The sequence below is a fragment of the Ambystoma mexicanum genome, chromosome 13, assembly GCF_040938575.1.
Source record: "Ambystoma mexicanum isolate Mex_15411 chromosome 13, UKY_AmexF1_1, whole genome shotgun sequence".
NCBI lineage: Eukaryota > Metazoa > Chordata > Amphibia > Caudata > Ambystomatidae > Ambystoma > Ambystoma mexicanum.
Window position 1 is genome coordinate 836,747,127 of NC_090938.1, and position 26,087 is coordinate 836,773,213.

At 49.8% G+C, this 26,087-nt stretch overlaps 1 protein-coding gene across 1 annotated transcript in view; it reads left to right on the top strand.

The window, feature by feature from the left end:
• Positions 1 to 2,989: 2,989 nt before the first annotated feature.
• LOC138522090 (uncharacterized) overlaps positions 2,990 to 26,087 on the top strand; it is a 40,961-nt gene continuing 17,863 nt past the window's right edge. The window contains exons 1-3 of the mRNA XM_069635339.1: positions 2,990 to 3,264; positions 4,725 to 5,021; positions 5,575 to 5,628. Coding sequence (XP_069491440.1) covers positions 3,015 to 3,264; positions 4,725 to 5,021; positions 5,575 to 5,628 — 601 coding nt within the window. The 5' untranslated portion in view covers positions 2,990 to 3,014. The remainder of the gene's footprint in view (positions 3,265 to 4,724; positions 5,022 to 5,574; positions 5,629 to 26,087) is intronic.

Here is a 26,087-nt window from a genome sequence, read left to right on the forward strand (position 1 = left end):
TAAAAGTGATCGCTCAGTGTACATGCAATGTGTCTCTCCACCCTTGCCCCTCCCTTCACCGTGCAGTAGTGCGAACCACCCGGGTGTCACCTGTGACTTTGCTCTCGAGTCTCCTCATGTTGCAGGCCCATTGCATATGTGTAGCTATGTATTGTGTAAATAAAAGTGATTGCTCAGTGTAAATGCAATGTGTCTCTCGAACCTTGTTCATTTGCGCATTAAATTAAACCAAACAGTAATATAAATCATTTTTACAAAAATTATAGAATGTTTCCGTATTACAAACACATGGCCGACCCATAGGGACAATAAAAAAAAAGGCACGCAGACAAGATGCCCTTACACTAACTGCAGCTAACTAGAAATGTGTGCTCGCTCAAAGTGAAGGTCAGCTGCTTTGATGTTTTGCTCGGGTGGCGGAACGGCCCACGACCCAGTATAAGGTTCTATTGTGATTTGACCTTGACAGGCCGGGACCATCCCGAAAGACTAAGAAAAGATAATGAATAAAATTTCAGAAACGAAACGATGAGCCTCGTTCATTAGAAGAAGTAACGTCGGCAAAGAAGGAGTGGTGTTTCGGGTCTGCCCTACACAGAGACACAATGGAAAATGCAAATATAATGTAAGTAACTTTTGATGAGTTTATACCGCAATTTCATTACTATACAGTGGCTTTAAAGACGGGTTCAGTTGTACTTGTTCGTTCTATGTGGCATATTGTTTTCTACCACGCACTATCTTGAGGAGAAACATCTGCTTTTACTGAAGCACCTCAAAACCTTCCTCTTTGCTTCTGCTTTCTCTCTCCCTCTCCCCTGCTACAACTGGTCCACTGTCTGCGACCTCGGTCCTGGGCCCTTCCACTCTCCACCTGCACTGCCTCCCTGTCAACCCCTGCACTAGGGGACTGTCTCAGTATCGTGCAGCCCCCCCCCTTCCCAGCACTTGTTCTGCACTTACCTTGCACTTGCCACCAGCTGGCCCTATTTATTTATTATTTTATGCTACTTACCTTGTACTCCACTCCCCCCCCCTCCCTGCCTCGCCACGCCTTTAAACACTTGTGTACACCCAGTAGCGCTGTCCTCGCTATGAAATGAATAATTTTAATAAGGATCTGATGGTGAGACTAATTTCATTTTTTATGTTTTTAGGTACATCATTCACTACTGTCTGTGTCACGAGTACCAGACACCGGCGGACGGCTTCTACAGCCGCCAGTTGCTTCTCCGCATGAACAACGTTACCACCCTGACCATTTTATGGGACGATCGCCAAGTACAAGTATGCCCTTACGCGGTACTAACGGTTAGATGCAACATACCTACCGTTGTGGTGGCCTAGTGCCTCGTTGTTGGAACAGCCATGCGATTATCAGTGCGACCGAAGAGCTTATTTTTATCGTAAACCAACACCCTGTGTACTGCACACGAACATTGCTTCCCTCAAGACGAACTAATTTGGATCGAGAGCAAAGAAAAATGCAAATCGCTGAATATTCTCTAAACATTTGATGTCCAATAAATGTACTTTGCCAAATGTACAATCTTGCCGTTTGCTTTTAAACCACGGTTTCACATTCCGAATTGTGGCGCTGTATTGTGAGATGCTCTAAGACCCTGTGTACAGCAAAGGACCATCGCGTTCCTCAATACGAACTTTTTGGAACATGAGCAAATAAAAATGCAAATCGCTGAATATTCTCTAAACATTTGATGTCAAATAAATGTACTTTACCACATTTACAATCTTGCGGTTTGATTTCAAAGTACAGTTTCATATTCCGAATTGTGGCGCGCTGTATTGTGAGCTGATCTGTGTTGATTTCCGGGGTCTGTGTGGAGTCGCGTAGAAGACGCCTGGGCGCGTTTGCCTACGCAGCACAGTCACGTCACGGATAGAGGCGGGGAATATGAATGTTTTGATGAAGTCTGTTTCAGGGGCGGGGGATTTGATTTAGTGCCGAAAAGGCAGGTGAGCCAGGTAGATGTGGGGAAATGATAGGATTATCACAAAATGGAGGCTGATTTCGAGTGCGATAATGGGCGAAAAGTCGGGTAAGGTCCATAGGAAAGTTTTCTACGATCTACCGATTTATGCTTACAAACACATGGCCGACCCGTAGGGACAATAAAAAAAAAGTCCCGGAACTATCCTTTAATAGGCCAATTTTCGGTGTGAACGTTTTGTTATAAATGCAGGCAGGTCATTTCTTTAGTGGGCCCTCCAGTTCCATTAGTTTGGGTCCTTTGATTACACCCCACATTGTAGGACCGTTTTCTTTTCTTCATCTCTGTTCACCCCCGCCGCTCTTTGCCTTGTTGCACCTGGAAAAACCTTTTGCTGTATAGGCACATTATAAATGCCCAACAAAATAAATCATTAATAAATGGCACATCCCTCTCAGCATCACACACGCATAAAAATAAGAGGGGGCGGGTGGTTGCATTTCCATGGATTAATCCACCTAATAAGATTGTTGGGCATTAAATGAGAGTGTGCGTGCCTCCTCAGACGTAAATGGCTCCAAGATTGGCCAGAAAGGTGTCGACGGATGGCAGAATGTTGGCCCATAAATTTCCCTATTACAGTGAGACAGTACATTCCATTAGCAGAGTGACTGAGGGGGGAATAGCTCAGAATGGTGTATTAGTGCACAGCTGGGGTTCCCCTGCAGGGGCCACGTGTGGGTTGCTTTGTCTTGTCTGTGTGTAGCAGGAGGTCTCGCCCCAAATGGGCACAGGATAAAGTTTGGGCTGAAGCACAGGACATGGAGAAGACCGTATCAGGCGTACCCAGAAGTCAATGAGTCAGTTAATCTTCATCTCAGTGCTGGAAAGAGAGTAAACCTTTCTTGCTGTTAACTGGGGCAATTATTAATGAGTCTCTCCTCGCCTGTTGATAATCTGTAAAGCATAAGCATTGCACATCGTTGTAACCTGCTATTTCTTTTCCCCTGAAAAGTGGAACTCCTGAGCCTCCAGACTGGGTCTTCCTTCTACATCCCAGCCATGGGTGTATCCCCTGCAGAGGTCTATTTGAATCCAACCTCCCGTCCCAGTTGCACAGGACAAAGCATCATAAACGTAATGCATGGAGTGGCCCGACCCTTCACATCCCAGTTCCAGGGCCGAGTTGATGAGCGCCTGTCCTATGGAAGCATTGTGATCCGCAGTCTACGTCCAACGGACGCAGGGTTTTACGTGGTGTGTAATGAGTCTTCCAACAAACCTGTACGAATCATCCTGCTAAATGTGACCGGTGAGTGACCCTTTCCTAATATTCTCCTATTAGGATGCGGACTGTCCGTCTTGCAGCTTTGTAGGGCTGCTTGTTACAGGTGGCCTCACTACCCAGTGGACCCCCTTTGAAGGACTTTCCTGTACTGTTCGTCTTGTGCACTTTCGCATTTTACCACTTACTGCCGTTCAGATTACCATACACTGTACAATGGCCGTGCCACGTGATGTTTGAGTGTCCTTTGGCCATCTTGTAGTGCGACTTTCTTCCTGCCCTGGAGGTTCTGGATTTTTCAAATATGGTAAGCCCTTTCCCAGGGAAAGCTCCAGCTCTTGCACGATCTGAATGACACAAGGCCCAGTAAGATCGTTATTTTGCCCTCCCTTGTTCCCCCCTCCTGCCTAGAAACACTTGTGTACTACAGGCGCGTTATAAATGCCACATCATGTCATAACTGGAGAGTCACTCACCGCATGAATGGGGTTGAGATGCTCATGTCTCCAGGGTCCGTCCACCAAGCAGTTAGTGCTGCATGGAGCACTGATCCTCCGCACATGGGCAGTTCTATTAAGATGGTTGCGCCACTGTCGCATCGACCCGTCATGCGTCCGTGACCAGGAAGATCCGGCGTTTTCCAGAGACGCAAGTTCCATGTGGTGCACCAACGTGGGTAGAACCTCCAGGCACAGCTAAGTGCCCTGTAGGGGCCGATGTGAAAGACACATGGTGGCAAATCTTAATCCAGCAGTACCTCGCTCACTGCAGACCTGCAATGCAGGCGCTCCTCCCATGCGGAATACACACTTTGAAACCTACTCTATTGCAGCAGGCAGCCATAGCGGGATACCAGCGGACCTGCATTTGAAAATGGAGCTGGGCTTCATTGGTGCTTTATGGTTTCTGATGTGTGTAACCCCGCCCCTGAGAGAGAGTGAGATTGGCCCGGGGAACCAGCTGAGGCCGCGAGCCAATGGGAAACCAGCTGAGGCGCGAGCCAATGGAAGTGGGAGGCGGAGGAGGATAAAAGGGGGAGGGAGGAAGGGCCACTGTGGGTGTTGGGGTGTGAGTGAGAGAGGAGAAGGCGGACGAGAGACTGGAGCGCGGAAGAGGATTGCTTCAGGGGGCTGAAAGATCGAACAGCATCACAATGGCTGTGTCTTCCTCGCAATATGCCGTGCCAGCGTAGCATGCAGCTGCACAATACCAATTACCTTGCAACTAGTTTCAAAGAGTTTTCCTACTGTGAGCAGGATTGTGGAGAGGGGCCGGGATGGGGCGAGGCTCGTGGCCAGAGAGAGGTGACTGAGAGCAGCGAGAGCGCCCCCACTCATGTGTTGTCAGATTCTTGCCATGCTCTTGAAGTAGATCCTGTGTTCTGCATGTACAGCCCTCAAGGCTTGCTTGGGCACTTGGTTTATGTTAATAATTCATGTATGACTACATTGCATTTTATGTGAAGTTGTGCTTTTTTGTGTGCTCAGAACTGCAGAACATCAGCCTTGCACCCAGCTCTGCGCTCCCCATCGCTACCCTGGGCCTAGAGATGGCTACTGTGCATTGGAGCCGCGCCAACACCCCAGACTGCAGAGGGCCCCCCATCATAATAGTACTAGATGGAGAGCCCCGGGCTAATGTGTCATCACTCCAGGGCCGCGTGGAGAAGACCCTCCTGAATGGGAGTGTTGTCATCCGTCGCATCCAGGGGGCTGATGGGGGATTTTACACCGTCTGCGACGACGCCAAGAAGTCCAGAATAACCCTCCACCTGACTGTGACCGGTGAGTGCCCTCTTCTACACACTGTTCTCAGGGGCCACACAACCAACGAGTAGGGCAAGACCGTGTGACTGGATGAGGAGTGGGCAAGCTTTGCTCTGAGCAGGTCCAGGCCAGGCAAGCGGCACGGGGGCACAGCAGGGGAGCGGCACTGGCATAATGGGCACAGCAGGCGAGCGGCACTGGCATAGTGGGCACAGCAGGCGAGCGGCACTGGCATAGTGGGCACAGCAGGCGAGCTGCACTGGCATAGTAGGTACAGCAGGGGAGCTGCACTGGCATAGTGGGCACAGCAGGCGAGCGGCACTGGCATAGGGGGCGCAGCAGGCGAGCTGCACTGGGATAGGGGGCGCAGCAGGCGAGCTGCACTAGCATAGTGGGCACAGCACTCTGAAAGTAATAAGCAGCACAGAGCTCCCCAGGGACTTGGATATAATGAAGATCCGAGGTCAGGCAGCAGCAGAGGAAGACTTTGGTATTGCTAAGCAGTGAGCACATGTCAGCTGTGGTGGGACCTCCTAATTAACTCCTTCCTTCTTCACTTCCTCCTTTCCAGACACTCCCCGTGCTGTAACCCGGGGCCCCACGTCTGCTGGCCTGACTGCTGCGGGTGAGTAAAGTTCACAAGTTGGTGTCTCGTCTCTGGGCCGTCAGATAACAAGAGCTTGTGAAGGGGCTTTGTGATGGCCAGATTGCCCTGGTACTTGACTGCCTCTTACAGGAACCAGGTTCATTAATAGGCCATGAAAGCCCCTTCTTTCTATGCACCCCTCCCCGCTGCCACCCTGCTTCTCTCTAACTGCGGATCCACCTGCCTGGTAACGGGGGATTGTACGAGGTTTTGTCGTTTGGGCTATTACCTAACAGTATGTTAGTACTGTGGGAAATTGGCGGTCTCTTAGTGTTGGGGTAAGTTAGTGGTGAGCATATTCATGGCACTGCCCTATATGATGAGACAAACTTTCCCCCTTTTATAATCACGCCCGGTCTAGGGTTGACTGTAAGTATGCATTCCTGGACCTTATGCATTTAGCAGAAACAGAATATTGCCATAGATTGTGTATAGATTGCGCCAATGACTTATCTACGACATCAGCCTATGCCATTGAAGGGTCCTGTTCAGCCCTAGCATGCATGGCTGAACACACTCACACAAACACACCAGCTTTCTGACTTACTTTTACCATTTGCTTATTTCATTTCTTATTCTACCATTGGCAGTAAATATTTTTACCACCATGGTGTAAGCATTAGGGTGCTTCCTAATTACCTTCCCCACCTAAATAATAAACACCAGGGATATAAAAATAAATGATTTCACCAACTTTGCTTTCATCACTGTAATTAATATTTGAAACCATGTCACTTATAAAAAGGAAACAAAAATATTACATTTCATAATAGTACATCCATTGACTCTTACCAAAGCATTGACCTTGCTGTGGTTATCTAAGAGACAAAAGGTAAACATGCATTGCACAAACTTTTCATTTTCCGTTAGTTCACAGCACACGAAAAAAACCCAAGCAATGATTCAGTTGGAGCTAATGATCTATGTCTGTCTGGCCACAAAGATAATTCTCTCTCACTCAGTGCTCTCCTCAGTTTTACCACCACTTACATGGGATTCTGAAATTTCTGTGCTTTATCTGTATGGCCCCTCTCCTACTCCTGCCTGTCTGCAATGAAGAGTTATAAGCTCTGCACTGTCACTTGGCGCCCCCGAACCTGGCCTTGGATTAGACTGCCAGGTCAGCACCAGCCTCTGCACTCTCTCTCTTTCGTCAGCCAGCAGCAAGAAGCAGAAAAAGAACCCACACCCTTCAGTTCACCCCTATTTATCTCCCCTGCCTGTCAATCAAAACTAAATTTGCCCTCTTTCTGACGTATTTTAGCAATTTCTAGACTTCTGATGCCACTGTCCAATCACCTACGAGAGTTTGTATGTATCTCTCTTCCTTCCTGCGCAGACAAAGAACCCTCAGAATGAGAGAAATAAAACCAGCTCATTCATCCAGTGCACATACTTTCCATGGAACGAAAAGAGAAAGAAAGAAATAATAAAGCAGAATTTCCGTCCATGCTCAATGACATTGCATTGCAATGTTAATCGGGAGTACTAATTAGTTACTGGTGTATCATTTAGTAAAGGTAGTTAGTTAATTAATCTGGGTTATTTTCTTCAATGCAATATTACACAGATGGCAATTCATATCTATATTCCCTTTGTCCATGTATTCAGTGCATTTTGAATCTGCTGTTTTTTTAGAATCATTTTGTTTTACCAGTGAAGGCCTAGTTCATTGCCATAATGACTCAATGGGCCTCATTACGAATCAGGCGTTAAGGGGTTAACGGCGCCGTAAACGGCGCCGACCCTTAACGCCTGATTACAAGGTCCGTTAGCGCCATGGTGATATTAACGCCTGCTTTTTGCAGGCGTTAAAATCCATGGCGCTAAGGGACCATGGTGCTAATTACGCCACCGTAATTTACGGTGGCGTAATTAGCACCTTCCCCACTCCCATTATGCCCTATGGGGCGGGAATGGGGAAGGGTAAAATGGGAAATGGGGATTTACTGCCCCACTCACCTTGGAATGGGGCGGTAAATCCGCCATCCACCATGGTGTAAACATAGTTTACACCATGGTGGTAAGGGTACAACCCAGGCGGTAACTTACCGCCTGGGTCGTAATGAGGCCCAATGTGGCATTCGACCTGCACTACATAATTCGCTGTCTCCATTTGACTCTCATTTACACTAACCCCACTGAAAGTGCTGTCCCGTAATCATTGTTTGTTTGTTTTATTTATAATGCGCACCAGACCCAGGGGTAACTAGGCGCTTATTTGGAAGGTAATGGTTACAAGGCAGACAGGTGTGTACATTTTATACATGGTTATGCAGATGAATGCAGTTTGTATTGACAGGATGATATTACATGACAGAGTATATACATTTATACATAGAAGCATTTTGTGTGAACTGGATATAAGTACATACATAGGTCATTTAGGTTAGTCAGTATACATGGATGATATGTCATAACAATGGTCCAGACAGTGGAAGCAACAAAGAGTAGCGTTTAGGTTTTGTTGAGTATCCATGCAATCGCGTGGCTTCTAAATTTGTCCAAATCTTGGATAGTTTGAATGTTGAGAGCGTTCCAAAGCTGAGCGGCTAATACTGGGAAACTGGCTCCACCAGCTCTTTTTAAGTTTAATCTGGGTACCACCAGACAAGGTGTGTTGGAAGATCTCGTAATTCTATTGGACACTTTCCAGGTGAATTTGTCGGTGAGCTGGGGCGGGGTTTGATGATTAAGCGCTTTGTGAGTGAGGCAAATGGTTTTGAGGTTGTTAGCCACTTGTGTTGCTTTCTAATTACTGAGATGTGCTGTCTCTTGGCGATATTTAATGCCACTCTAAGCGCATTATTTTGCAAGAGCCGTAGTTTGTTTGTAATTTATTTATTGGCGCCCAGGTATGGGCTGTTACAATAATCCAATTTGGATTGCACGAGGGCTCTTGCCAGTGTAAGGCAGCTTGTGGGGTGATAGTAAGGGTCTACAAGCCCAAATCAGCTTGCCGGTCTAGGTGGTGGCTGAGGAGGTCATGTTTACTTGTTTGATTAATCTGCTGTTCCCACCTGCACCTATTTTACTGGCTGCTTTTTGAAATCACTGCCATAGGCTCTTACAGGATGCAGCTGCCGCTCAGAAGTAGTGGCACTTGCGATCCTACTCACTGTGCCCGCACCTACATAACCCAGTATCACGGCAAGGCCTCTTTTAGCTAGTAGGCCCCTTCAGACTGCCATGGAAAAGAAATGGTGGAATTGGGGCGGGGGGGGGGGGGGGGTACATACAGACCTTTCTCTGAAGTATTTGTAGGTTCCGGTTACATGACCGGGGCAGTAATGAGAATAGGAGCAGGAGTATGGCAGAGTTTGGGATCATGCATTTATAAGATTCTCTGCTAGTCCCAACTCTAAGCTAATGCCTCAACATGTGGAATTGGGTAGAGCTAATGGCATCCTATTTGCCCATCTGTTGAGCAAGAACTCACGGCTTCTCTCTGAATAATCCACCTACCTTTATGTATTCAAGCAGAAGTTGTTTTCAAGCAAGTCCTTTTGGCAGCTCCAGCCCCAGCCCCAGGACTGCTGCCTCAGCCCACTGCTCCCCGCAGCCCCCACCCCTGTCAAAGGCAGTGCCTCCAGTCGGGAAGAAGTCCCCGGCTGAACTGAAGAGTATTTTGATGAGAACCAACCAATCCGCTTGGGGTTCGAGGCCCTGGCTTCTGGGGCGGGTGTTGAGGGTGCTTTTCCTGGAACCTGGCTTTGAGGACCCTGCTGTGGGAAGACTCCAGCGGCCTGGATGCTTCCATTGAATTTAGATTTGGAGCAGGGACAGGTCTTCTGCGAGTGATGGTTGCCCCATTTTGATGAACGGCAGCCAAGGTCGGGAATGTTAGTGGTAGAACCGCACATACCGCCGCGTTCTAGCAGAGGACTGGTCCAGGCCTCCAGTTCTGGGTGCTGTTCTGCCGCTTTCGCTGCATTTAGTGAGTTCGAGAGGTTGGATGTGTTTTTTTTTTGCATGGCGTTTCCTCTCCCTCTGAAGCATAGATGTTATATTCTAGTGCAATTTGTGGCCTGTGGCCAGGAAGCATTTGGCCTGCTGGCCACAAGAAAAAAAGTGGTTTTCCTTGAGGTGGGTGCTGACAGCAAGGAGGGGGCTAGACCAGAGGGGAAAGCGGCTGTCATTTATAGGAGCTCTTGGGTGCAAACGTGTTGCTTTGCTCCGACGTTCAAGCAGAGGGATTGCACATGCACTTCAGTGGCCAGTATTTTCCACTCTAAGGCCCTGATTCATGGCATTTTTTGCGTGTAAAACAGGGATTTGCTTGCTACTCTGCCCGCAAATCCCTGTTTGACGAATGGGCAGAATGGCACGCAAATCCCTGTTTTAATCGCAAATAATTCCATGAATCGGGGCCCAAGACATCTAATTCCTTGGAGAAGGTCAAGGCATCCGGAGCTGTGACTAGGACGTTGTGGCTGGTGCGCCACCTGCCTCCCTCGTCTTCTATGTCCCCCCCTTCCCCCATCCCCCAGGCTTGCTTGTTAGTCCTTTGTGGCTGGTGTGCCACCTGCCACACTCGTCTTCTATGTCCCCCCCTTCCCCCATCCCCCAGGCTTGCTTGTTAGTCCTTCGTGGCTGGTGTGCCACCTGCCACCCTCGTCTTCTATGTCCCCCCCTTCCCCCATCCCCCAGGCTTGCTTGTTAGTCCTTTGTGGCTGGTGCGCCACCTGCCACCCTCGTCTTCTATGTCCCCCCCCCTCACCCCCCAGGCTTGCTTGTTAGTCCTTTGTGGCTGGTGTGCCACCTGCCACCCTCGTCTTCTATGTCCCCCCTCCCACCCCCCAGGCTTGCTTGTTAGTCCTTTGTGGCTGGTGCGCCACCTGCCTCCCTCGTCTTCTATGTCCCCCCTCCCACCCCCCAGGCTTGCTTGTTAGTCCTTTGTGGCTGGTGTGCCACCTGCCACCCTCGTCTTCTATGTCCCCCCTCCCACCCCCCAGGCTTGCTTGTTAGTCCTTTGTGGCTGGTGCGCCACCTGCCTCCCTCGTCTTCTATGTCCCCCCTCCCACCCCCCAGGCTTGCTTGTTAGTCCTTTGTGGCTGGTGTGCCACCTGCCACCCTCGTCTTCTATGTCCCCCCTCCCACCCCCCAGGCTTGCTTGTTAGTCCTTTGTGGCTGGTGCGCCACCTGCCTCCCTCGTCTTCTATGTCCCCCCGGGCTTGCTTGTTAGTCCCCATACCTTTTTGAAACAGTGGGTTTAAGGGCACAGCCACCAACTAAGAGGACTGCTCTTTGTTCTGACACAAACGTCTTGGGGTCAATAAATGCGCCGACAATACCTTATGTTTTAAGTTTGAGCAAACCCATGGAAACAGGGTTCTTCCCAAAAAACAAGGGGCCTCATTACAAGTGTGGTGGTATTTTGGTGGTAAATCTGCTGACATACCACCAAACACATTTACCGTTAGCGCCACTTGGTCTGGCGGAATGAACACCAGATTACAAGTGGTGGTAGACAGTGTTAGTCTCCACTTATTGGACTCCACGCGGATTTCGGCAGAATTACCACCAACAGTAATTCCGTTGATTTGAACGTTTTTTGGCAGTAAAGTGGAGGAATTACTGGAGGTTTTTCCTTTGCGTTACCTCCAAAACCTGTAGTTTGGCGGTAGCTCTATTACCACATTACCATCATTTTTGGCCACACCGCTGAACCCGAAATGAAGCCCAAGGTGAGATGATAAAGAGGTGTGGTCCTAGGTGAGCTTCACCAGTACCCTGGAGTCCAAAAGGTCCTTCCTGGTCCTTACAGTCCATGCGGGGTGATGCCACCATTGTCTGTACTCTGAGCATAGCAAGCTTTTGGGTCTCAGAATCCTTTTTCTATTGGCTAACATGCTGTCTGCTTCTGGGGTTTCGGAACCCCAAAACTACCTGGGCCACAATGTCCTTCATGTAGGCAGGTCAACGGTGCCAGTCTTCAGGAAGGGAGACCGGAAAGAGAGCGGAAATCCTGCAGACTCATACTCTCTGTCCAAACTACTTTGATTTCTCCCCTTGTCTCGTCTCTACTCATGAAATGATCCTTCCTGGCCTCGTTCCTCCTTCCATCTTCTGCTCTGGATTAGGGCAGACCTGGCCCGCTGAAACGTACCTGATCTGGCGGGCTAGTCTTCTCTCACTGGCTAGGCTTTCTCTGGTTTTTCTCCTTCATCCCCACTACTTCCCTATTCCTCCCTCCTTCAGATGTTCCGAGGCACTCCTGCTCATTGGGTCTCCTTGATAGCTGTTACCAACCTCGTCTCCTAGTGTCTCTTCCTCCCTCCTTCAGATGTTCCGAGGTACTCCTGCTCATTGCGTCTCCTTGGTGTCCGGTCAAAGGAACGAATACAAAGGGTCGAATGGTCAAAGGATCTACACAAAAGGATCGAAAACCAAAGGATCACATTTTTTTTTAAATTATATATATTTTTGTGGGGTTTTCCACTCCTCAGTGCCCTTTTCTGCATCGACAGGAACGGGCAATTTCACCAGCGCTCCTGGGTTTGGCTTCGGTCTTGTAATTCCATGTGCTCTTCCCCGGATACTTTCTACTGTCTTTTTTGTCTTCTTTATCAATCAGGTACTCGGTCCTCTGACGCCACACTCCTCCCTGTTGCATGTCGACGTCCGCGGGCTTCAGCAGGTGTCCAGCCTGCAAAGGGCTCTTCCCTAGGTCCGATCCCCACACTCTTTGCCTCCAGTGCCTTGGCCCAACTACTGCTGGGAAGGTTGTACCGCGTGCGATGCGCTTACACAGCACGCTCTGAAGAACAGTCTAGATAAGAGGCAGGCGTTCAGCGGGTTCCAGGGCTTCCAAGAACGGAGGTCTAGACAGCCTGACCTTTCTCCGAGTCAGCACCGGGGCAAACAACTAAAAGGGGAGCAAGGGCTTCTTTCAGTCCCCCTCCTCTGCAACAGCCTCAGAGGGAAAGAAGAAAAGACACGCCCGTTTGGGTCCACGTGTCTCCGGTGGGTGGGCGGGCAGGCTTGATCTTCATGCACAGTTCTGGCATCAGAAATTCGCAGACCCTTGGCTCCTCTCCGTAGTATCCACAGTATCCACAGAGTACCGCCTACCGATTCCTCCCTCTCCGCCCTCCTCCCCTCCTCCCCTCCACTCCCACAGATTGGGACAGTAACTCTGTTGGCAGAAATTCGGTCGCTCCTCGAGAGCCAGGCAGTGAGGCTTGGGCGTCTATTCCAGGATTTTTGCCATACAAAAGAAGAACCAGGCTGGTCTGAGAGTTGTGTTGGACCTCGCCACCCTCAATCTCTCCCTCCCTCTTCAAAAATTCAAGATGGTAACGCCAGCACTCATAGCGGAGACACTGTGCAGGGCAGGCTGGATGTGCTCCCTGGATCTGAAGGATGCTTATCTACACTTCCCGATTTGGCAGCCTCATCGAGCCTTCCTGCGGTTCAGGATCATGGGCTGCCATTTCCAATACAAGGTTCTACCCTTCAGCCTCAACTCAGCCCCCAGGATGATGCTCAAAGGGTGTTGCACTGTCTGGATGTCAGACGCGCTCTGAAATTCTATCTGGACAGGACCAAGAGCTTTTGCAAATTGGATGCGCTTTCTGTCACCTTCGGGGGGTCAAGGCCTGGGTATCAGGCATCCAAGGCCTCCATAGCAAGGTGGATGGTTTCGGCCATCAAGGAGGCCTATGAGGGGCAGCACAAACCAGCTAACATGCATCCCACGCTGTCAGAGCCAAGGCCACGGCTATCGTATTCCAGAGACAGGTTTCGTGGCAAGTCCTCAGCATGGCGGCCACCTGGGCCACTGCCAACCCTGCGGCTTTCTGCAAACACTACTGTTTGGACACCGGTTCTAAGTCAGGTGCAGCTTTCGAACAGGTGGTTCTAAGGAACTTGTGTTCTTAAAGAGGGTCACCTCTCCACCCTGGGGCTACACTCGGTTGTAATCGCCCATGAAGTATGGAGGAAAGGGGACGGGATGTAAGAGTAATTATACGTTACTCACCGTAGTGACTAACGTACTCTTAGTCCATAGTCCCCTTTCCTCCATACGTCCACCCCCCCTCCTAATAAAACTGGTGTCATTAGGCAATGTTAATATTGTTGACGTGTCAATGGGACTGAGGAGTGGCGCCGGTGGGCGGAGTCAGGGGAGCGCATGCTCCCAGGGCCTGCGCGCCTCTAAATTTAAAGGGGAAGAAGGTTTTTCTGGTTAAAAATGTTAAGTCTCCCGTCCCTAGCGAGGGACACCCATGCAGTAGGGAGGAAAGGGGACTATGGACAAAAGTATTTTAGTCACTATGGTGAGTAACTTATAATTTCCGGGGTACTCTTGCTGATTCAGTCTCCTTGCCACCCGTTACCAACCTTGTCTATTGGTCTTTTCCTCCCTACTTCAGCTGTTCCGGGGTACTGCTGCTCATTGCGTTGCCTTGATATCTGTTACCAACCTCTTCTCCTGGTGTCTCTTCCTCCCTCTTTCAGATGTTCTGGGGTATTCCTGCTCATTCATTCTCCTTGATACCCGTTATCAACTTCGTCTCCTGCGTTCTCTTCTTCCTGCCACTCTTTCTTGATGTCTGTTTTTTAATATCTCACCTAACTTCCTTTAGACCTTTTCTCGCACACCACCTTCTTATTGACTCTGAATGTTACCACCTCTTCCTTCCCTTGTTATTACTACCATTGCTTCAATCTTCCTCCCACCTCATGGGGTTTCCACCTGCACCTCAATACAGCCTCCACTTCCTGAGCCCAACATCATCTTCACCTTTCCTCTAGATGTTCCCACCTGCACTTAAGTCTCCATCCCACCTCCTGGGGTTGTTGACTCCATCTCAATCCATCTTTGCCACCTGATGTTACCACCTCAGTACCACCCCCATGTCCTGGTTTTACATCCTCTGTCCTTTTCACCAGTGCCTTCTTTACCTCTAATCCTCTGGCTCTCCAAACTTCTCAATTTCTCCATGTGTGCTGTTCCAACCTTCTCTCTTCACCAATCACCTCCAAACTCCAGCCTCCTCCAGCAACCCACACTCACTTTCGGGGTTCCCTGCGTTGTACACTACTCTTTGCCCCTCTGGGTTTGGCTCTTGGTGGGTTCTCCCCCTGGGGTCTGTAATTGTGGCATGGTTGGTTTGGATTCTTTCTGTGGGTTACCCTGTGCTTACTTTGGGCATAGGGAGCCACACCAAGCCTTTTCTTTGACAAGGGAACATTCTGCAGGAGACAATGAATTAGTAACGGGGGGTCACACATAGTTAAATCGTGGTTGGAAAGCCACCAACTTGCAATGTTGTATCAAGCCCAGTTCTCCGGAGCTCACGAAGCATCTTGCTGAGGCGTTGAATTAACTTCTCTGATACCGCGGGTGCGGCTGTAACAGACTCACTTTCTCTCAGCAGGATCCGTTGTGCTAGAGTAAAGTGGAGTCCTCTGATTGGTTAGGGCACCCCTATGGACCCACTTGAAATGCACAAATTGCATGACCCAATGGACTCAGGCACATATAACAATGACCAGAAATTGAACTCACACATAACACTCTGCTAAATAGCTCCGATTCTTTGGAGGTAGTCCCACAGCGCTCTGAGGGGCGCAACTTGATCTAAGCCAATGGGGAGACAGTGCCCCCACTATGCTGGAGCAAAGCTCGCTCAATGGGTAGCATAGCAGAGCAGTCGGGCTGCACTCTTAGGAGACGGGTGGGCTCGCTCAATGGGTAGTGTAGCAGGGCAGTCAGGCTTTACTCTTAGGAGTCGGGTGGGCTTGCTCAATGGGTAACGTAGCAGAGGAGTCAGGCTTCACTCTTAGGTGACGGGTGGGCTCGCTCAATTAGTAGCAGAGCAGAGGAGTCAGCTTCACTTTTAGGAGACAGGTAGATTCGATCAATGGGTAGCGTAACAGGGCAGTCAGGCTTCACGCTTAGGAGATGGGTGGGCTCGCTCAATGGGTAACGTAGCAGAGGAGTCAGGCTTCACTCTTAGGTGACGGGTGGGCTCGCTCAATTAGTAGCAGAGCAGAGGAGTCAGGCTTCACTTTTAGGAGACAGGTAGATTCGATCAATGGGTAGCGTAACAGGGCAGTCAGGCTTCACGCTTAGGAGACGGGTGGGCTTGCTCAATGGGCAGCAGAGCAGTCAGGCTGCACTCTTAGGAGGTGGGTGGGCCAGCTCAATGGGTAGCGTAGCAGAGCCGTCAGGCTGCACTGTTAGGAGACGGGTGGGCTTGCTCAATGGGTAGCGTAGCAGAGCAGAGGAATCAGGCTTCACTCGTAGGAGATTGGTAGGTTCGATCAATGGGTAGCGTAGCAGAGCCGTCAGGCTTCACTCTTAGGAGAAGGTTGGGATCGCTCAATGGGTAGCGTAGCAGAGCCGTCGGGCTGCACTCTTAGGAGATGGGTGGGCTTGCTCAATGGGTAGCATAGCAGAGTAGTCAGGCTTCACTCTTAGGAGACGGGTGGGCTCACTCAATTAGTAGCATAGCAGAGCAGAGTAGTCAGGCTTCACTCTTCAGAGACGGGTGGGCACGCTCAATGGGTAACGTAGCAGAGCAGAGGAGTCAGGCTTCACTTTTAGGAGACGGGTAGGTTCGATCAATTGGTAACGTAGCAGAGGAGTCAGGCTTCACTCTTAGGAGACGGGTGGGCTCGCTCAATGGTTAGTGTAGCAGGGCAGTCAGGCTTCACTCTTAGGAGATGGGTGGGCTCGCTCAATTAGTAGCAGAGCAGAGGAGTCAGGCTTCACTCTTTGGAGACGGGTGGGCTCGCTCAGTGGGTAGTGTAGCAGGGCAGTCAGGCTTCAATCTTAGGGGACTGGTGGGCTTGCTCAATGGGTAACGTAGCAGAGGAGTCAGGCTTCACTCTTAGGTGACGGGTGGGCTCGCTCAATGGGTAAAGTAGAAGAGCAGTCAGGCTTCACTCTTAGGTGACGGGTGGGCTCGCTCAATTAGTAGCATAGCACAGCAGAGGAGTCAGACTTCACTCTTAGGAAATGGGTGGGCTCGCTCAATGGGTAAAGTAGAAGAGCAGTCAGGCTTCACTCTTAGGAGACGGGTGGGCTCCCTTAATGGGTAGCGTAGCAGAGCCATCAGGCTGCACTGTTAGGAGACGGGTGGGCTTGCTCACTGGGTAGCGTAGCAGAGCCATCAGGCTGCACTGTTAGGAGACGGGTGGGCTCGCTCACTGGGTAGTGTAGCAAGGCAGTCAGGCTTCACTCTTAGGAGACGGGTGGGCTTGCTCAATGGGTAACATAGCAGAGGAGTCAGGCTTCACTCTTAGATGGGTGGGCTTGCTCAATACGTATCAGAGCAGTCAGGCTGCACTCTTAGGAGGTGGGTGGGTTTGATCTCTGTGTAGCGTAGCAGGGCAGTCGGGCTTCACTCTTAGGAGACAGGTGGGCTCGCTCATTTAGTAGCATAGCAGAGGAGTCAGGCTTGACTCTTAGGAGACGGGTGGGCTCGCTCAATGGGTAGTGTAGCAGGGCAGTCAGGCTTGACTCTTAGGAGACGGGTGGGCTCCCTCAATGGGTAAAGTAGCAGAGGAGTCAGGCTTCACTCTTATTAGATGGGTGGGCTTGCCTAATGGGTAACGTAGCAGAGCAGTCAGGCTTCACTTTTAGGAGGTGGGTGGGCTCGCTGAATGGGTAATGTAGCAGAGCAGAGCAATCGGGCTTCACGCTTAGGAGATGGGTGGGCTCGCTCAATTAGTAGCATAGCAGAGCAGAGCAGTCAGGCTGCACTCTTAAGAGACGGGTGGGCTGCTAACAGAATACAGTAAAATACACAATGGTCCTCATTCGGAGTTCAGCGACCGGTAAGAGTGACACTAACTCTGCTACCACTACATTGTTTGGCAGTGATGGACTTGCCAGTTTTACTGCAGCGCTGAATTCCAAGTTTAACATTGAAGTGGAGGACTGACTTGCAGCAAAACACTTGAAGTAATTCCTACGCTTCAAGTACAAAGATCTGCAATATTAGCCCTCTACGAAGTTCTCCAAAATCCCCAGAGAGTCTTATGGCCTGCAAAAAAGTAGGAAAAACACCACATTCCTACCATTCGTAATCTTACGGTGGGACGTAGTGGAGGTTCCGGTAAACGGATTTGGTAGTAATTCCAATGGAATTAACACCAAACACGAGAGGCTCAATGTATTGTACAAAAACGAGACTTTTATTTAGTTTTGCATTATGATAAAAACACAGAGTAAAATAAGTGCTTCAGAACGTACAGTGCAATGCAGTCGACTGTGAGAAAACTGCGCTGGAATACGAAGTGGATTCTACTCATTTCAAGACTAAAATACAGGATCCTCGCCTAAGGGATGGTGAGTGGTAGGCCTATATAGGTCCTATAAATAAGGGAAGAATGCGGCCAGATCATATAAGGAAACCGGCCCAAGAGAGCAACAGCAAAGCACTCTGCTGCTAAGAACGTTCTGCCGAAAAGTAGTACAAGCAGAAACGTATAAAGCAAAACGTCATCATAGGTGATGCAATACATACAGTAAAAACCTGCGCGGCTGATTGGCTGGACCCTATACAGGTACCAGCTTTATCCATGTGGGAAGGCAGTTTATTGATCCCAGCCCAGTCCATTCGTCTTCCATCACGTGGGTGCTGCGGGGCTCATCTCCTTCTCACATCGAAGGTCAGACAACAAATGAATTATACTCCCACTATACAGCTTGTTTTATCAATCATACTGTGCACTTGGCAGGCCTCAAGACGGACACACAGGAGGTTCTGTGGCCCTCTAACTTTCACACACTCACATTTCACTCACTCCCTCCACGCCATCTGGCTCCAATTCTCCACCCTCGTTTTGAACTAAAATGTATCCCTCCCAGCACCTCGCAATACAAATCACATGATTGTTGCTTCAACAATGTGCCCTGTCCATCCTCTTTGAACATTTCAGGACCTGTTGGTCAGAGAGCACCTGATGCCATGAAATTTGGGGATCTTAGGGTTTAGTCAGTTATATGGGCTATAACTCGTGGTCACCTGGGAATAGGCCGGGTCATGCTTTGGCCAGTGTGAGATAACATGCACACCAGGCGCTGGACTCTGATCGCAGCCTTGCAGGGCACATTCCTCTTGGGTGAATAAACACATCTTTGCAACACTTTCAAGAACAATGAATAGACAGTGTGGCGGGTGTGGGTGTGAACTGTCCTCAAGGGAGCTCGGGCATGACTGGAGATTTCTGTGGCCTTGTGGATTCGGGCCTAGTGCGTGTAATGCTGCATTTACCACGCCAGCCTTCCCTTCTACCTATGATCACTAGTATCTATGCAGAACAGCGGGGCCGCTCGCGCCTTGGGCCACAACATATGGTTACACTATAATAGGTCATATTAACATGGGGTCCTGCTGGACAGGAAGGCATCCCTCTCACTGTCCCCCCTGGTTCATCACAGTGACTCGAATGCATCTCGCCTTACTTTAAAGTGCCTAGCTGGGGGCGGAGCTGCCCCCTTCCCAACACAAGTCTCTGCCTTTTGGCTGCAGCTGCTGGTTTTCCAGGGGTTCCCGTACCCTGCATGTGAGGTGCTCTAAGAAGGTTCCCAACCAAAGCCTTAGTGTTGGGTTTGTGGGTTTCCTGCACCCTTTTCTGTGCCTCCAAGCCAGTCTGTTCATTGCCAGCTCCTCTTTCCGGATGTCAACACAGCACCTGAACTTCACGTTCACCAGCCTTGCTTTCGGTGTCAGGATCTACCTGAACACCATCCCAAGTCTCCTGCTGGTGCCGAACATCCTCCTTGACACCATCCCCTATATCTCCTTCCCTGTCTTCTGAGTCTCTTTCCAGAACAGGTTCATCCTTGCACGGCCTTACCCATCCCCTGGGACTCTGTCCATTCCCAATGAACTCTTGCCTGGTCCCACCCCTCCTCCTGGCTCTATCTGGGGCAGATCTCTGGGGCATGGTTGGGATTGCTTTCTGCTTCCTGGTATATCTGCCTTGACTTTGGGTTTAGGTGTCTGGGCCAATCCTTTTTCTGGCCCCTCTGCCATCTTGGTTGCCTCTTTGCTCACCCTGCTGCTGTCTAGTGCTGCCTGTGCAGGACTCAGGTCACCTGTTTCTCCGGCTTGTGAATGGCATGCTGGGAAATCTCTTAGTAGGCCTCTAGGTTCCCTATACATGTGTGTTGCTGCGGAGTCACAGCATTGTACCTCAGCGAAGGAATGCTCTGCCGAGGGACCATGGATGTGTAGCTGTCACCTGCAGTTAAATCTGTTGTGTGAAGCTGTGAATTTGCAACATTGTATCACACTCTGGTATTTTGGGGTCTGCCTTGGGACTTTGGGTCTGCCAATAGAAAGCTTCAGGCTCTCATTTGAGGAGGGGGCCAGTAGCCAATGTGACTCCCTGTAGCACCTGGGTCCATACTCCTCCACCTTGGGAAGTTGCCCGGCCCCCTTGGTCATCCCACATGGAACCCTGAGGAACAGGCAGCTGACTCACTTGGAGGGTGGGGTGTGGTAGGGGGGACTGTAACTCTGTTACTTTCTAGACACAGTGTTAGGTGCAGTGGTTTATTTTATTAAAACCTATAATATATCACTGGTACCTCTGCAAGATCCGGACGACTGAAAGGACCAACAAACAGGGTGCCCGAGAGGACTTCCCAGGATGCGGAAGGGTCTGCGTCAAGAGGCCGGTAGCAAGGAAGCACCCAACCAAGGCTCCAGGACAGCTCGGGGGGGAGTGGGCAAGAAAGGGTTGCACAGCAGGGGCAGTGGCAGGAGGCGATCTGTCTGATGTGTTCCTTTCACCACTCTCCTGCCTGCAACTCCACCCACGTCCTCTCGTCCTGGTCCCTACAATGTCTCCCTCTCCCGCACCCACTTTGATATTACTCCCTCCTCCACACTCCTACTACAACTCCTCCTCACCTTCTCCCCAGTCAGACACCTTTCACTCTCCCATCCATTTTCCACTCACTCCCTACACTCACACGCACTTACCTTGCACGTGCACCACTCAGTACCACTTGTTCTCACCAAGCAACATGTCTGCTTTTCCACAGATCGCCTCCTCTCTTCAATGCACCGTCTTTCCTCCTGCTGGTCTCTTGGTCTGCCTCCTTCCCCTCCTCTGACCTCACCCGAGCAACTTCCTGTTCTTGCGGTCCCTCTCATCTTCCCCTTCCTTCTCACATTCGATTACTGGCTCTGGCCAATCCGGCCCTGACTTCACCGCCCGGAAGGCGTTTCAAACCCAGGATGTAAAGTAGCGTGTTAAGCCACTTTTCCTGCGCTGGGCTGCTGTGGTGTCTGATTTTGTGTTAGGGGGCCACGGTGGGGCTTCCCCCAAGATAAGTGGAGGGATTGCAGCTCTGTTCCAGGTGGTCTAGGTCAGCTGGTGCTGGGGAGGGGTGCGCAGAAGATCTCTGGTTCTGCTTTTGCTCACATTCTCGCTTCTTCTTGGTTCTGTGGCTCTGATAGCTGTAGGCTGGTCGTGTGGGGGGCTGATGGGCTGCAGGGGGTCTCTCTGGACTTGTGGCTCAAGAAAAGAGAGAAAACTTGACAAGCACTTGTTTCAAGAGGTGTGGGGTGATGCAAGTCTGTACTGCACGTATAGGCAGGAACCTTGGAGGGTCAGGACATGGGGCCCTCTCAACTGTTACTGTCCCCCTCTGGGGTATAATTGGCTCTGGCCTCCGCCCTGCTAGGCCTCCCACCCCAGCCTGAGAGGGGCTCCCATCCCCTTGTGTAAGGTCAGGTGACTGACCTTGTCACACCCCATACATCATAACATCAGTTTGCAATAGTGAACATATTCTGGCTACCTTTTTGGTCTTGGTGAACTATCACTTCCCACATCACTCACAAGTACATTCCTGTTGGTCCCCGAGAGGGTAGAGAACTCTGTCCTTATGACTTAAATGAATAATGACCATGAAAAAGCACGGGCGGCTGGAAGAACGTGCAGGCTGAAGGCCCTTGTGAAGACTGCCAGCCGATATTCAAGCCCAAAAAGAGAGGCGATATGAGGAGTCTGGGCTGTCTCGAGAAGGTGACCCATCTTCTGGCATCCTTGTTCAGAGGCATGATGCAGAAGATGGGTCACCCTTCTTTCAGCATATGCTAACAATATAGTCTAGGACTCAGATTGCAGCCTGTAGAGCAGGGGTGAACTCAAACTCTTGTAAAAGATTTTTAATTTTCATTAGTAATTATACTTGAACAATGCTGCCCTGCACTCATGAACTTTATGCTTACATTGGCATTCAGGTAGCACACGTTTTTAGTATTTTTTTCACTTGCCATTGAGTGGCCATCTTGGCTTAGCAGGAGCCTTTTCGGCATATGACAGATGCAACAAAACGCAGGCACTAAAGGCAACCACATCTGCACAGGACCCCGAGAGAAAGAGCTGGGTGATTGCCCCCCAACGAAATCGACCCTCATGGGTGTTGGTCTTCTGGTGTCTCCTTCTAGTAAATGGCCAAAACTAAAACCTCTGCTGCTCCACCCGCCCTCCACCGAGTGGCCTAGATGGAGATCAACACAACACATCAACCATGACCACGAGACAACTCAACGCAGCCCCAGTTAATGCCAGCTCTTCTACTACGAATCCAAGACTAGGGGAGGGAGGGGCGGGCATTTTGACCTACAGTTCATCACGGAGTCGTGCACCCCTGAAGATCACTCACCACTTTCCAATTAACGGGAGCCACCTAGTCTAAAATCCTGAGTAACTCTCATACATGCGGGAACGGTGGAGGCCTAGCTCTTAGAGATTTGCTCTGCCGTCTAGACCAGGCAACTGTGAAACCGGTTCTATGCCTGCTGGTTATGTCGAGCGCTAGTAGAGAACACGTCCCATTAGTCTGCAATCCACTGTCAATAGCCAGCATAGTTTCTAGCAAGTTCGAGGACCGTGTCTCTCAACTTACTGTAGACTTCATCACACTCTCCTTTTTAGGCAACTTTGATCTATGGTGTGATGTCCCCATTGCTCCCTGCTGATAACCCATATAGCAGCATGTACTTGAATGCCAAAGAGGACACTTAGCAGAGCCCGACGATGACTATAACTAGATCACTGAAGGCCTCAATGCTCTACACCTGGAGTAGAGTGTGCATGATAACCTATACAGCAGCATGCACACCTGAGGCTCTAATGCCAGAGAGGACACTTAGCAGAGCCTGACGATGAGTATAACTAGATCACTTGATGAAGGCCTCCATGCTCTACACCTGGAGTAGAGTGTGCATGATAATCTATATAGCAGCATGCACACCTGAGGCTCTGATGCCAGAGAGGACACTTAGCAGAGCCCGACGATGAGTATAACTAGATCACTTGATGAACGACTCAATGCTCTACACCTGGAGTAGAGTGTGCATGATAACCTATACAGCAGCATGCACTCCTCAGGGCTCGAATGCCAAAGAGGACACTTAGCAGAGCCCGACGATGACTATAACTAGATCACTTGATGAATGCCTCAATGCTCTACACCTGGAGTAGAGTGTGCATGATAATCTATATAGCAGCATGCACACCTGAGGCTCTGATGCCAGAGAGGACACTTAGCAGAGCCCGACGATGAGTATAACTAGATCACTTGATGAACGACTCAATGCTCTACACCTGGAGTAGAGTGTGCATGATAACCTATACAGCAGCATGCACTCCTCAGGGCTCGAATGCCAAAGAGGACACTAAGCAGAGCCTGACGATGAGTATAACTAGATCACTTGATGAAGGCCTCAATGCTCTAAACCTGGAGTAGAGTGTGCATGTTAATCTATATAGTAGCATGCACACCTGAGGCTCTAATGCCAGAGAGGACACTCCGCAGAGCCTTACGATGAGTATAACTAGATCACCTGATGAAGGCCTGAATGCTCTACACCTGGAGTAGAGTGTGCATGATAACCTATACAGCAGCATGCACACTTGAGGCTCTAATGCCAGAGAGGACACTCAGCAGAGCCCGACGATGAGTATAACTAGATCACTTGATGAAAGCCTCAGTGCTCTATACCTGGAGTAGAGTGTGCATGATAACCTATATAGCAGCATGCACACCTGAGGCTCTTATGCCAGAGAGGACACTTAGCAGAGCCTGTCGATGAGTATAACTAGATCACTTGATGAAGGCCTCAATGCTCTACACCTGGAGTAGAGTGTGCATGATAATCTATATAGCAGCATGCACACCTGAGGCTCTGATGCCAGAGAGGACACTTAGCAGAGCCCGACGATGAGTATAACTAGATCACTTGATGAAGGCCTCAATGCTCTACACCTGGAGTAGAGTGTGCATGATAATCTATATAGCAGCATGCACACCTGAGGCTCTGATGCCAGAGAGGACACTTAGCAGAGCCCGACGATGAGTATAACTAGATCACTTGATGAACGACTCAATGCTCTACACCTGGAGTAGAGTGTGCATGATAACCTATACAGCAGCATGCACTCCTCAGGGCTCGAATGCCAAAGAGGACACTAAGCAGAGCCTCACGATGAGTATAACTAGATCACTTGATAAAGGCCTCAATGCTCTACACCTGGAGTAGAGTGTGCATGTTAATCTATATAGTAGCATGCACACCTGAGGCTCTAATGCCAGAGAGGACACTCCGCAGAGCCTTACGATGAGTATAACTAGATCACCTGATGAAGGCCTGAATGCTCTACACCTGGAGTAGAGTGTGCATGATAACCTATACAGCAGCATGCACACTTGAGGCTCTAATGCCAGAGAGGACACTCAGCAGAGCCCGACGATGAGTATAACTAGATCACTTGATGAAAGCCTCAGTGCTCTATACCTGGAGTAGAGTGTGCATGATAACCTATATAGCAGCATGCACACCTGAGGCTCTAATGCCAGAGAGGACACTTAGCAGAGCCTGTCGATGAGTATAACTAGATCACTTGATGAAGGCCTCAATGCTCTACACCTGGAGTAGAGTGTGCATGATAATCTATATAGCAGCATGCACACCTGAGGCTCTGATGCCAGAGAGGACACTTAGCAGAGCCCGACGATGAGTATAACTAGATCACTTGGTGAAGGCCTCAATGCTCTACACCTGGAGTAGAGTGTGCATGATAACCTATACAGCAGCATGCACTCCTCAGGGCTCGAATGCCAAAGAGGACACTAAGCAGAGCCTGACGATGAGTATAACTAGATCACTTGATGAAGGCCTCAATGCTCTACACCTGGAGTAGAGTGTGCATGTTAATCTATATAGTAGCATGCACACCTGAGGCTCTAATGCCAGAGAGGACACTCCGCAGAGCCTTACGATGAGTATAACTAGATCACCTGATGAAGGCCTGAATGCTCTACACCTGGAGTAGAGTGTGCATGATAATCTATATAGCAGCATGCACACCTGAGGCTCTGATGCCAGAGAGGACACTTAGCAGAGCCCGACGATGAGTATAACTAGATCACTTGATGAAGGCCTCAATGCTCTACACCTGGAGTAGAGTGTGCATGATAATCTATATAGCAGCATGCACACCTGAGGCTCTGATGCCAGAGAGGACACTTAGCAGAGCCCGACGATGAGTATAACTAGATCACTTGATGAACGACTCAATGCTCTACACCTGGAGTAGAGTGTGCATGATAACCTATACAGCAGCATGCACTCCTCAGGGCTCGAATGCCAAAGAGGACACTAAGCAGAGCCTGACGATGAGTATAACTAGATCACTTGATAAAGGCCTCAATGCTCTACACCTGGAGTAGAGTGTGCATGTTAATCTATATAGTAGCATGCACACCTGAGGCTCTAATGCCAGAGAGGACACTCCGCAGAGCCTTACGATGAGTATAACTAGATCACCTGATGAAGGCCTGAATGCTCTACACCTGGAGTAGAGTGTGCATGATAACCTTGATAACCTATACAGCAGCATGCACACTTGAGGCTCTAATGCCAGAGAGGACACTTAGCAGAGCCCGACGATGAGTATAACTAGATCACCTGAGGAAGGCCTCAATGCTCTACACCTGGAGTAGAGTGTGCATGATAACCTATATAGCAGCATGCACACCTGAGGCTCTAATGCCAGAGGACACTCAGCAGAGCACGACGATGAGTATAACTAGATCACCTGATGAAGGCCTGAATGCTCTACACCTGGAGTAGAGTGTGCATGATAATCTATATAGCAGCATGCACACCTGAGGCTCTGATGCCAGAGAGGACACTTAGCAGAGCCCGACGATGAGTATAACTAGATCACTTGATGAACGACTCAATGCTCTACACCTGGAGTAGAGTGTGCATGATAACCTATACAGCAGCATGCACTCCTCAGGGCTCGAATGCCAAAGAGGACACTAAGCAGAGCCTGACGATGAGTATAACTAGATCACTTGATGAAGGCCTCAATGACCTAAACCTGGAGTAGAGTGTGCATGTTAATCTATATAGTAGCATGCACACCTGAGGCTCTAATGCCAG